A 13,401-nucleotide genomic window follows, 5' to 3' on the forward strand; every position below is an offset into this window, starting at 1 on the left:
TTCTCCTTCCCTCCTCCCCCACACCCCTCTCTATCTGTCTCTCTTTCTCCTTCCTCCCTCCCCACACCCTCTCTATCTGTCTCTCTTTCTCCTTCTCTCCTCCCCACACCACCTCTCTATCTGTCTCTCTTTCTCCTTCCCTCCTTCCCCACCCCCTCTCTGTCAATCTCTTTCTCCTTCCCTCCCTCCCCCACACCCCCTCTCTCTGTCTCTCTTTCTCCTTCCCTCCCTCCCCCACACCCCCCTCTCTGCCTGTCTCTCTTTCTACTTCCCCCACACACACCCCTCTCTGTCTCTCTCTTTCTCCTTCCCTCCCTCCCCCACCCCCCCTCTCTGTCTCTCTCTTTCTCCTTCCCTGCCTCCCAACCCCCCCCTCTCTATTTGTCTCTTTCTTCTTCTTCTCTCCCTCCCCCACCCCCTCTCTATCTGTCTCTCTTTCGCCTTCTCTCCCTCCCCCCACCCCCCTCTCTATCTGTCTATCTTTCTCCTTCCCTCCCCCCCCACACCCTCTCTATCTGTCTCTCTTTCTCCTTCTCTCCCTCCCCCACACCCCCTCTCTGTCTGTCTCTCTTTCTCCTTCTCTCCCTCCCCCACACCCCCCTCTCTATCTGTCTCTCTTTCTCCTTCCTTCCCTCCCCCACACCCCCCTCTCTATCTGTCTCTCTTTCTCCTTCTCTCCCTCCCCCACACCACCCTCTCTGTCTGTCTCTCTTTCTCCTTCTCTCCCTCCCCCACACCCCCCTCTCTGTCTCTCTTGCTCCTTCCTTCTCTCCCTCCCCCACACCCCCCTCTCTATCTGTCTCTCTTTCTCCTTCCCTCCCTCCCCCACACCCCCCCTCTATCTGTCTCTCTTTCTCCTTCCCTCCCTCCCCCACACCCCCTCTCTATCTGTCTATCTTTCTCCTTCCTTCCCTCCCTCCCCCACACCCCCTCTCTTTCTCCTGCCCTCCCTCCCCCACACCCCCCTCTCTGTCTGTCTCTCTCTTTCTCCTTCCCTCCCTCCCCCACACCCCTCTCTCTATCTGTATCTCTCCTTCCCTCCCTCCCCACACCCCCTCTCTGTCTGTCTCTCTTTCTCCTTCCCTCCCTCCCCCACACCCCCCTCTCTGTCTGTCTCTCTTTCTCCTTCCCTCCCTCCCCCACCCCCCCCTCTCTATCTGTCTCTCTTTCTCCTTCCCTCCCTCCCCCACACCCCCTCTCTGTCTGTCTCTCTTTCTCCTTCCCTCCCTCCCCCACACCCCCCTCTCTTTCTCCTGCCCTCCCTCCCCCACACCCCCTCTCTGTCTGTCTCTCTCTATCTCCTTCCCTCCTCCCCCACCCCCCTCTCTATCTGTATCTCTTTCTCCTTCCCTCCCTCCCCCACCCCCTCTCTGTCTGTCTCTCTTTCTTCTTCCTTCCTCCCCCACACCCCCCTCTCTGTCTGTCTCTCTTTCTCCTTCCCTCCCTCCCCCACACCCCCCTCTCTATCTGTATCTCTTTCTCCTTCCCTCCCTCCCCCCACACCCTCTCTGTCTGTCTCTCTTTCTCCTTCCCTCCCTCCCCCACCCCCTCTCTGCCTGTCTCTCTTTCTACTTCCCCCACACACCCCCTCTCTGTCTCTCTCTTTCTCCTTCCCTCCCTCCCCCACACCCCTCTCTGTCTGTCTCTTTCTCCTTCCCTCCCTCCCCCACACCCCCTCTCTGTCTGTCTCTTTCTCCTTCCCTGCCTCCCAACACCCCCTCTCTATCTGTCTCTCTTTCTCCTTCCCTCCCTTCCCCACACCCCCTCTCTATCTGTCTCTTTCTCCTTCCCTCCCTCCCCACACCCCTCTCTGTCTTTCTCTCTTTCTCCTTCTCTCCTCCCCACACCCCCTCTCTATCTGACTCTCTTTCTCCTTCCTTCCCTCTCTCCCCCACACCCCCTCTCTATCTGTCTCTCTTTCTCCTTCTCTCCCTCCCCCACACCACCCTCTCTGTCTGTCTCTCTTTCTCCTTCTCTCCTTCCCCACACCCCCCTCTGTCAATCTCTTTCTCCTTCCCTCCCTCCCCCACACCCCCTCTCTCTCTCTTTCTCCTTCCCTCCCTCCCCCACACCCCCCTCTCTGCCTGTCTCTCTTTCTACTTCCCCCACACACACCCCTCTCTGTCTCTCTCTTTCTCCTTCCCTCCCTCCCCCACACCCCCTCTCTGTCTCTCTCTTTCTCCTTCCCTGCCTCCCAACACCCCCCTCTCTATTTGTCTCTTTCTTCTTCTTCTCTCCCTCCCCCACACCCCCTCTCTATCTGTCTCTCTTTCTCCTCCCTCCCCCCCACACCCCCCTCTCTATCTGTCTATCTTTTTTTCCTTCCTCCCTCCCCACACCCCTCCTATCTGTCTCTCTTTCTCCTTCCCTCCCTCCCCCCCACCCCTCTCTGTCTGTCTCTCTTTCTCCTTCTCTCCCTCCCCCACCCCCCCCCTCTATCTGTCTCTCTTTCTCCTTCCTTCCCTCTCTCCCCCACACCCCCCTCTCTATCTGTCTCTCTTTCTCCTTCTCTCCCTCCCCCACACCACCCTCTCTGTCTGTCTCTCTTTCTCCTTCTTCCCTCCCCCACACCCCCTCTCTGTCTCTCTTGTCCTTCCTTCTCCCTCCCCCCCCACCCCCTCTCTATCTGTCTCTCTTTCTCCTTCCCTCCCTCCCCACACCCCCTCTATCTGTCTCTCTTTTCTCCTTCCCTCCCTCCCCCACACCCCCCTCTCTATCTGTCTATCTTTCTCCTTCCCTCCCTCCCCCACACCCCCTCTCTTTCTCCTGCCCTCCTCCCCCCCCCCCTCTCTGTCTGTCTCTCTCTTTCTCCTTCCCTCCCTCCCCCACACCCCTCTCTCTATCTGTATCTCTCCTTCCCTCCCTCCCCCACACCCCCCTCTCTGTCTGTCTCTCTTTCTCCTTCCCTCCCTCCCCCCCCCCCCCCTCTCTGTCTGTCTCTCTTTCGCCTTCTCTCCCTCCCCCACACCCCCCTCTCTATCTGTCTATCTTTCTCCTTCCCTCCCTCCCCCACACCCCCTCTCTATCTGTCTCTCTTTCTCCTTCCTCCCTCCCCCCACCCCTCTCTGTCTGTCTCTCTTTCTCCTTCCCTCCCTCCCCCACACCCCCTCTCTCTATCTGTCTCTCTTTCTCCTTCCTTCCCTCTCCCCCACACCCCCTCTCTATCTGTCTCTCTTTCTCCTTCTCCCTCCCCACCCCCCTCTCTGTCTGTCTCTCTTTTCTCCTTCTCTCCCTCCCCTCTTACACCCCTCTCTGTCTCTCTTTCTCCTTCCTTCTCTCCCTCCCCCACACCCCCTCTCTATCTGTCTCTCTTTCTCCTTCCCTCCCTCCCCACACCCCCTCTATCTGTCTCTCTTTCTCCTTCCCTCCCTCCCCCACACCCCTCTCTATCTGTCTATCTTTCTCCTTCCCTCCTCCCCCACACCCCCTCTCTTTCTCCCCCTCCCTCCCCCACCCCCCTCTCTGTCTGTCTCTCTCTTTCTCCTTCCCTCCCTCCCCCCACACCCCTCTCTCTATCTGTATCTCTCTCTTCCCTCCCTCCCCCACCCCCCTCTCTGTCTGTCTCTCTTTCTCCTTCCCTCCCTCCCCCACACCCCCTCTCTGTCTGTCTCTCTTTCTCCTTCCCTCCCTCCCCCCACACCCCCTCTCTATCTGTCTCTTTTCTCCTTCCCTCCCTCCCCCACACCCCCTCTCTGTCTGTCTCTCTTTCTCCTTCCCTCCCTCCCCCCACCCCACTCCTCCCTGCCCTCCCTCCCCACACCCCTCTCTCTGTCTCTCTCTTTCTCCTTCCCTCCCTCCCCCCACACCCCCTCTCTATCTGTATCTCTTTCTCCTTCCCTCCCCCCCACACCCCCTCTCTGTCTGTCTCTCTTTCTCCTTCCCTCCCTCCCCCACACCCCTCTCTGTCTGTCTCTCTTTCTCCTTCCCTCCCTCCCCCACCCCCTCTCTATCTGTCTCTCTTCTCCTTCCCTCCCTCCCCCACACCCCCTCTCTGTCTGTCTCTCTTTCTCCTTCCCTCCCTCCCCCACACCCCCTCTCTGTCTGTCTCTCTTTCTCCTTCCCTCCCTCCCCCACACCCCCCTCTCTGTCTGTCTCTCTTTCTCCTTCCCTCCCTCCCCCACACCCCCCTCTCTATCTGTCTCTCTTTCTCCTTCCCTCCCTCCCCCCACACCCCCTCTCTGTCTGTCTCTCTTTCTCCTTCCTCCCTCCCCACACCCCCTCTCTGTCTGTCTCTCTTTCTCCTTCCCTCCCTCCCCCACACCCCTCCTGTCTGTCTCTCTTTCTCCCTCCCCCCACACCCCCTCTCTATCTGTCTGTCTTTCTCCTTCCTCCCTCCCCCACACCCCCTCTCTGTCTGTCTCTCTTTCTCCTTCCCTCCCCCCCACCCCCTCTCTATCTGTCTCTCTTTCTCCTTCCCTCCCTCCCCCCACACCCCCTCTCTGTCTGTCTCCTTTCTCCTTCCCTCCCTCCCCCACCCCCCCTCTGTCTGTCTCTCTTTCTCCTTCCCTCCCTCCCCCCACACCCCCTCTCCTGTCTCCTTTCTCCCCTCCCCCCCACCCCCTCTCTATCTGTCTCTCTTTCTCCTTCCTCCCTCCCCCACACCCCCTCTCTGTCTGTCTCTCTTTCTCCTTCCCTCCCTCCCCCACACCCCCTATCTGTCTCTCTTTCTCCTTCCTCCCTCCCCCCACCCCTGTCTCTCTTTCTCCTCTGTCTCCCCCACACCCCCTCTCTTCTGTCTCCTTCTCTCCCTCCCCCACACCCTCCCCTCTATCTGTCTCTCTTTCTCCTTCCCTCCCTCCCCCCACACCCCCTCTCTGTCTGTCTCTCTTTCTCCTTCCCTCCCTCCCCCACACCCCCTCTCTTTTCCCTGACCTCCCTCCCCCCACACCCCCTCTCTGTCTGTCTCTCTCTTTCTCCTTCCCTCCCTCCCCCACACCCCTCTCTCTATCTGTATCTCTCCTTCCTCCCTCCCCCACACCCCCTCTCTGTCTGTCTCTCTTTCTCCTTCCCTCCCTCCCCCCACACCCCCTCTCTATCTGTCTCTCTTTCTCCTTCCCTCCCTCCCCCCACACCCCCTCTCTGTCTGTCTCTCTTTCTCCTTCCCTCCCTCCCCACACCCCTCTTTTCTCCTGCCCTCCCTCCCCCACACCCCTCTCTGTCTGTCTCTCTCTTTCTCCTACCCTCCCTCCCCACACCCCCTCTCTATCTGTATCTCTTTCTCCTTCCCTCCCTCCCCCACACCCCCCTCTCTGTCTGTCTCTCTTTCTCCTTCCCTCCCTCCCCCACACCCCCTCTCTGTCTGTCTCTCTTTTCTCCTTCCCTCCCTCCCCCACACCCCCTCTCTATCTGTATCTCTCCTTCCCTCCCTCCCCCACACCCCCTCTCTGTCTGTCTCTCTTTCTCCTTCCCTCCCTCCCCCACACCCCCTCTCTATCTGTCTCTCTTTCTCCTTCCCTCCCTCCCCCACCCCCCTCTCTGTCTGTCTCTCTTTCTCCTTCCCTCCCTCCCCCACACCCCCTCTCTTTCTCCTGCCCTCCCTCCCCCACACCCCCCTCTCTGTCTGTCTCTCTCTTTCTCCTTCCCTCCCCCCCACCCCCTCTATCTGTATCTCTTTCTCCTTCCCTCCTCCCCCCACACCCCCTCTCTGTCTCTCTCTCTTTCTCCTTCCCTCCCTCCCCCACACCCCCCCTCTCTGTCTGTCTCTCTTTCTCCTTCCCTCCCTCCCCCACACCCCCCTCTCTGTCTGTCTCTCTTTCTCCTTCCCTCCCTCCCCCACCCCCCTCTCTGTCTGTCTCTCTTTCTCCTTCCCTCCCTCCCCCACACCCCCCTCTCTATCTGTCATTGACGTTTAGCACAAACAGAGTTTGTCAGAGCTCGACATGTGTTGTGGGTAGAACGTTTATCGGCCCGTCACGTTTGACCTTCAGGTTTGATAACTAAACATTTCAGTTGCCTCCCTCCCAGGCCTTCCTCCAGCCAGCCATCTCATCACATTGTGCCTATAGAGGGGCCAGCGGAGCTCAAGGCCCAGGTGGCCCCCGGCTCCGTTTGCTGTTTCAGGACAGATTGTGCTTAGTCCAGGGGTCCCTCTCCACCTTCTCCCTTTCCAAGTTTTATTTGACTTCACCCAAGTTTAAATTGACTATAGATGAAGTTGTACACACTTCTTTCTTCTGAATGTAGTTTTTTAAAACAGCTACAGCGTATATCTTGTCAACTGTTGTGTTGTGAGGGCTGTGGGTTGAGGTGGCCACCGATATTCCTTTTCCACACGGAAACGTTTCCTAACCTATCCGATCCGAGTTTACTTTCAGTGCGTTTAAAGAATAACTCAAATGTGAAATGTATGCACTTACATAAACCACAATACATTGATTGTACAGGAACAAGTGTAACTTTACATTTCACTCCACATATATGAAAATGTAGCATTTATTCGTTCCATTTTTACACCGTGTCGCCTGAACACCTTGGATGAGTTGGAAATCTTTCAGATTGAGTCTTTAGAAAGGAGATGCTTTAGGATGGTAGTGTTAGACTTGTCTGTAAAGGGGACTCCTAGCACCCCTATCCAAGGAGATACTTTGGACCGCTAATGAGGCACATGAAGGGCCCCCAGGGACTGTTACTCTCACCACACCACAAAGAGAAATCCAGAAAGGGCTGCCCAGTGCTCTTTGAGGGTTTTGGAGAGGACCAGGATGTAGTGGAGGGGGTGTCTGGGGGGAGGACGGGGGGACGGTGGTTTTGTCTTGGTAAACGTCCCTTGTGAGAGAATGCATTCCGTGGGTGTTGATGTTTTCTTTAGAGGAGGACTCACTCCCCCTCTCTCTCCATCCTCTTAGTACCCTCCCTCTCTCTCCATCCTCTTAGTGCACTCCCTCTCTCTTCATCCTCTTAGTGCCCTCCCTCTCTCTTCATCCTCTTAGTGCCCTCCCTCTCTCTCCATCCTCTTAGTACCCTCCCTCTCTCTTCATCCTCTTAGTGCCCTCCCTCTCTCTTCATCCTCTTAGTACCCTCCCTCTCTCTTCATCCTCTTAGTGCCCTCCCTCTCTCTCCATCCTCTTATGAACCCTCCCTCTCTCTTCATCCTCTTAGTGCCCTCCCTCTCTCTTCATCCTCTTAGTGCCCTCCCTCTCTCTTCATCCTCTTAGTACCCTCCATCTCTCTTCATCCTCTTAGTGCCCTCCCTCTCTCTTCATCCTCTTAGTACCCTCCATCTCTCTCCATCCATCTCTCTTTTCTTCTGCCCGACATGTCACCTTAATGATCATTTGGGATTTTATTTTGAAAAATATAGTTTATTTTAAGAACATCTCTGTGTCTAAGTAACTCATCACACACTCACACACACGTAAGACATTCATCATCTGATCCCTGCTCCCGACGAGGAGAAATTCCAAAATATTCTCAAACGTTCTGTGTAAATTTTCCAGGCCCTTCCCGGATCCTAATGATATCTTTGGCTGCGTTTTCCTGCTCCACTCCTCTCTGGAGAGTCCGGGCCCCCAAAGTCTCTTCTGTTCTCCCCCCTCATCTGTCCCCTCTAATGAAGATGTAAATACAGGGCCATTTAAGTTATTAGCGCGCCTTGCTGCTGTGTGAATCAATGGGCCGGGGCTGAAGTCAAACGGGTGGAAGATAGAAGGGGGAGGGATGTACAGCCACTAGGACTGACAGGAAAGAACCTCAGATCACCACTGAACGGTGGAGGGAGGAGAGGAGAGGAGGACTGGGGGGAGGATGGAGTTGAACTGTGTCGAATCATTAAATTAACACTTGGCTTAATTGATCTTGGCATATGCTCTCTGACTGGGACTTGACTGTGTGTGTGTGTGTGTGTGTGTGTGTGTGTGTGTGTGTGTGTGTGTGTGTGTGTGTGTGTGTGTGTGTGTGTGTGTGTGTGTGTGTGTGTGTGTGTGTGTGTGTGTGTGTGTGTGTGTGTGTGTGTGTGTGCATGCGTGAGTGTGTGCGTTTGTGGATTTTGAATGTGTCTGGGAGCAGCTCTTTAAGGTGTTATCCTTGTTCCCCTGACCCTCAGTGCACTCAGCCGGAAGTCAGAGAGCATGAAACTGGCTTTGTGCAATTAGGGAAGGAAAACATTGGGGTCCAAGGCCTCCGTTTGATAAGCCCCCGTCCCTCTCTCCCCCTCACGCCTGTCTCTTGTCACACACACACACACACACGTGCACGCACGCACGCACACAGACAGACAGACAGACAGACAGACAGACAGACGCCTCTGTGCTATCCCCAGTGAGGATGGAATGGGAGGCTGTGGCAGGAATGTTTAACACATTTATTTTGCTCATGAAAAACTCACAGCACATCACTCTGAAGGAGTCTGTAGTCTGTTTGTGATGGAGATGGAACTTCACCCCCTTCATCGTTGTGAGTGAGGATGTTTAAATAGCCCTTCTCCCATCAGCCCACTAGTCCAACTGTTGTCTGCCAGGCTCGTAACCCATCAGTCAATCAGTCAGACATGGTTATGACCCCATCAATAGGGTTTCAACATTCAGGGAACTTTCAATAAATTCCCTGGTTTTCCAGCAATCCCAGTTGGAGGACTCCCAGAATCAGGAGGGAATAAGTAGGACATCCAGAACCCTCCAACCAGGATTTCTGGAAAACCAGAAAATGTATTGAAAGATCCCAGAATTTTGCAACCTTTACCCATCAATGTTTTCTAGCATGGCTCGTTGTCCTCTGTCACATGTGGCTGTAGGATGATCCAAATCAGACAGTCATCTGATTAACCTTGCAGGGCTCCTACAAAGACCTTTGGTCCTCAACTACAGGTCTACAGACCCATCTACCACTAATATGATTTGTCTTTCACTCTCTCTCTCTCTCTCTCTCTCTCTCTCTCTCCCTCTCTCCCTCTCTGTCTCTCTCCCTCCATCTCCCTCCGTCTCTCTCCCTCCACAGATGGAATGAACTGCATGAACAAGGACCACGGCTGCGCCCACATCTGCAGGGAGACCCCTAAGGGGGGCGTGGCTTGCGAGTGCCGGCCCGGGTTCGAGCTGGCAAAGAACCAGAGAGACTGTACATGTACGTACCCTCCACGGGCTATCACTCCACCCTAGGGGCCCTAAACAGCCCTGTGGTGTATTATACATGAGAGCTTTGGACAGTGGTTCCGGTTGGAGTCACCCACTCCAGAGCCAAGGTCAAAGCCATAAATTGTAGTTCTGTGTTCCAACCGTGTTGTTGTGTTATTCTCTCTGTCTCCCTCTCTTTTTCTCTCGCTCTCTATATACACTGCTCAATAAATAAAGGGAACACTTAAACAACACAATATAACTCCAAGTCAATCACACTTCTCTGAAATCAAACTGTCCACTTAGGAAGCAACACTGATTGACAATACATTTCACATGCTGTTGTGCAAATGGAATAGACAACAGGTGGAAATTATAGGCAATTAGCAAGACACCCCCAATAAAGGAGTGGTTCTGCAGGTGGTGACCACAGACCACTTCTCAGTTCCAATGCTTCCTGGCTGATGTTTTGGTCACTTTTGAATGCTGGTGGTGCTTTCACTCTAGTGGTAGCATGAGACAGAGTCTACAACCCACACAAGTGGCTCAGGTAGTGCAGCTCATCCAGGATGGCACATCAATGCGAGCTGTGGCAAGAAGGTTTGCTGTGTCTGTCAGCGTAGTGTCCAGAGCATGGAGGCGCTACCAGGAGACAGGCCAGTACATCAGGAGACGTGGAGGAGGCCGTAGGAGGGCAAAAACCCAGCAGCAGGACCGCTACCTCTGCCTTTGTGCAAGGAGGAGCAGGAGGAGCACTGCCAGAGCCCTGCAAAATGACCTCCAGCAGGCCACAAATGTGCATGTGTCTGCTCAAACGGCCAGAAACAGACTCCATGAGGGTGGTATGAGGGCCAGATGTCCACAGGTGAGGGTTGTGCTTACAGCCCAACACTGTGCAGGATGTTTGGCATTTACCAGAGAACACCAAGATTGGCAAATTCGCCACTGGCGCTCTGTGCTCTTCACAGATGAAAGCAGGTTCACACTGAGCACATGTGACAGATGTGGCAGAGTCTGGAGACGCCGTGGAGAACGTTCTGCTGCCCGCAACATCCTCCAGCGTGACCGGTTTGGCGGTGGGTCAATCATGGCATTTCTTTGGGGGCCGCACAGCCCTCCATGTACTCGCCAGAGGTAGCCTGACTGCCATTAGGTACCGAGATGAGATCCTCAGACCCCTTGTGAGACCATATGCTGGTGCGGTTGGCCCTGGGTTCCTCCTAATGCAAGACAATGCTAGACCTCATGTGGCTGGAGTGTGTCAGCAGTTCCTGCAAGAGGAAGGCATTGATGCTATGGACTGGCCCGCCCGTTCCCCAGACCTGAATCCAATTGAGCACATCTGGGTCATCATGTCTCGCTCCATCCACCAACACCACGTTGCACCACAGATTGTCCAGGAGTTGGCGGATGCTTTAGTCCAGGTCTGGGAGGAGATCCCTCAGGAGACCATCCGCCATCTCATTAGGAGCATGCCCAGGCGTTGTAGGGAGGTCATATAGGCACGTGGAGGCCACACACACTACTGAGCCTCATTTTGACTTGTTTTAAGGACATTACATCAAAGTTGGATCAGCCTGTAGTGTGGTTTTCCACTTTAATTTTGAGTGTGACTACAAATCCAGACCTCCACAGGTTGATACATTTGATTTCCATTGATCATGTTTGTGTGATTTTGTTGTCAGCACATTCAACTATGTAAAGAAAATACTATTTAATAAGAATATTTCATTCATTCAGATCTAGGATGTGTTATTTTAGTGTTATTTTAGTATTTTTTTGAGCAGTGTATATACAGATGAAGTCGGAAGTTTACATGCACTTAGGTGGAGTCATTAAAACCCTCCACAAATGTGTTGTTAACAAACTATAGTTTTGGCAAGTCAGTTAGGAAATCTTCTTTGTGCATGACACAAGTAATGTTTCCAACAATTGTTTACAGACAGATTATTTCACTTATAACTCACTGTATCACAATTCCAGTGGGTTAGAAGAACACCATCCCAACCGTGAAGCACGGTGGTGGCAGCATCATGTTGTGGGGGTGCTTTGCTGCAGGAGGGACTGGTGCACTTCACAAAATAGATGGCATCATGAGAAGGAAAATTACGTGGATATATTGACGCAAAATCTCAAGACACAAGTTAAAGCTTGGTCGCAAATGGGTCTTCCAAATGGACAATAACCCCAAGCGTACTTCTAAGGTTTTGGCTAAATGGCTTAAGGACAATAAAGTCAAGGTATTGGAATGGCCATCACAAAGCCCTGACCTCAATCCTATAGAAAAGTTGTGAGCAGAACTGAAAAAGTGTGTGCAAGCAAGGAGGCCTACAAACCTGACTTCAATAAATCCACATAATTTTCCTTCTCATGATGTCATCAATTTTGTGAAGTGCACCAGTCCCTCATGCAGCAAAGCACCCCCACAACATGATGCTGCCTCCCCCGTGCTTCACGGTTGGGATAGTGTTCTTCGGCTTGCAAGCATCCCCCTTTTTCCTCCAAACATAACGATGATCATTATGGCCAAACAATTCTATTTTTGTTTATTCAGACCAGAGTACATTTCTCCAAAAAGTTTGATCTTTGTCCCCATGTGCAGTTGCAAACCGTCGTCTTGCTTTTTTATGGCGGTTTTGGAGCAGTGGCTTCTTTCTTGCTGAGCGGCCTTTCAGGTTATGTTGATATAGAATTTGTTTTACTGTGGATATATATTATTTTGTACCTGTTTCCTCCAGCATCTTCAAAAGGTCCTTTGCTGTTGTTCTGGGATTGATTTGCACTATTCGGCCCCAAAGCACGTTCATCTCTAGGATACAGAATGCATCTCCTTCCTGAGCGGTATGACGGCTGCGTGGTCCCATGTTGTTTATACTTGCGTATTATTGTTTGTACAGATGAATGTGGTACCTTCAGGTGTTTGGAAATTGCTCCTAAAGATGAACCAGACTTGTGGAGGTCTACAATTGTTTTTCTGAGGTCTTGGCTGATTTCTTTTGATTTTCCCATGATGTCAAGCAAAGAGGCACTGAGTTTGAAGGTAGGCCTTGAAATACATCCATAGGTACACCTCCAATTGACTCAAATGATGTCAGTTAGCCTATCAGAAGCTTATAAAGCCATGACATAATTTTCTGGAATTTTCCAAGCTGTTTAAAGGCACAGTCAACTTAGTGTATGTAAACATCTGATCCACTGGAATTGTGATACGGTGAATTATATAAGTGAAATAATCTGTCTGTAAACAATTGTTGGAAAAATGACTTGTGTCATGCACAAAGTAGATGTCCTAACCAACTTGCCAAACCTATAGTTTGTTAACCATACATCTGTGGAGTGGTTGAAAAACGAGTTTTAATGACTCCACCTAAGTGTATGTAAACTTCCGACTTCAACTGTGTGTATATATATATCTCTATATGTATATATATGTTTCTCTCTCTCTCTCTCAGGGAGTGTGCTCTGCCTCACCAGTATCTCCTAGAACACATCATCCCCAATTGCTTAGATAGCACCACGCTGCGAGAGGCAGGCTGCACTAGCTAACAACTGCAGTGGGTTTTCAGAATTGATTTATACTCCAGTGCTAGCTATCACTGAGGCCAGAAAATGATACATTCAGTAGCCAGATGTAATACAATCTGAACCTTCATGAAAGCATATTAAGGATGTTTTTTTTTTTTAAACGTCCCATCATATTATTTTCATCCTGTGCGCTGAGCGACCTGAGCCATGGAATTTAAATTCAACTCACAGTAACCATTCAGGAGGGGAAAATAAGCTTTTTATTAGTTACATTTTATTTGGTAACACATTTTGTCCTGCTTAAAAACGGCACCCTTTATAACGTGTCCCACCGACTGTAGAGGAAGAGGGTTTGTTATGAGTCGGAACGTTAGTATTTCATTTGCGGTGTGAAGAGGAATGCTCGGCAGCGGAGTGTCGGCTGTAGCGGAGTTGTAGCACACACACACACACACACACACACACACACACACACACACACACACACACACACACACACACACACACACACACACACACACACACTGACACACACACACACACACACACACACACACACACACACACACACACACACACACACACACACACACACACATACACACACACACACACACACACACACACACACACACACACACACACACACACACACACGCGCACACACACACACACATACACACACACACACTAACTCACACACACGCTGACTCACACACGCACTCTACTCTCAGCAGTGCTGTAGTAGACTTGTGATAAAAGCTCTGGGTTGGGCTGGAGACACTGATCAATGACTGACTGGGGGACTTGATGAGCTTTAGCTCCTCTC

At 52.3% G+C, this 13,401-nt stretch overlaps 1 protein-coding gene across 5 annotated transcripts in view; it reads left to right on the forward strand.

Moving 5' to 3' along the window:
• Positions 1-13,401, forward strand: part of LOC118372254 (signal peptide, CUB and EGF-like domain-containing protein 1) — a 147,211-nt gene that overhangs the window by 73,046 nt on the left and 60,764 nt on the right. For all 5 annotated transcript variants that reach the window (XM_052492015.1, XM_052492016.1, XM_052492017.1 and 2 more), the window contains exon 5: positions 8,932-9,057. In XM_052492015.1, coding sequence (XP_052347975.1) covers positions 8,932-9,057 — 126 coding nt within the window. The remainder of the gene's footprint in view (positions 1-8,931; positions 9,058-13,401) is intronic.

This window comes from Oncorhynchus keta, chromosome 33 (genome assembly GCF_023373465.1).
Source record: "Oncorhynchus keta strain PuntledgeMale-10-30-2019 chromosome 33, Oket_V2, whole genome shotgun sequence".
Lineage (NCBI taxonomy): Eukaryota > Metazoa > Chordata > Actinopteri > Salmoniformes > Salmonidae > Oncorhynchus > Oncorhynchus keta.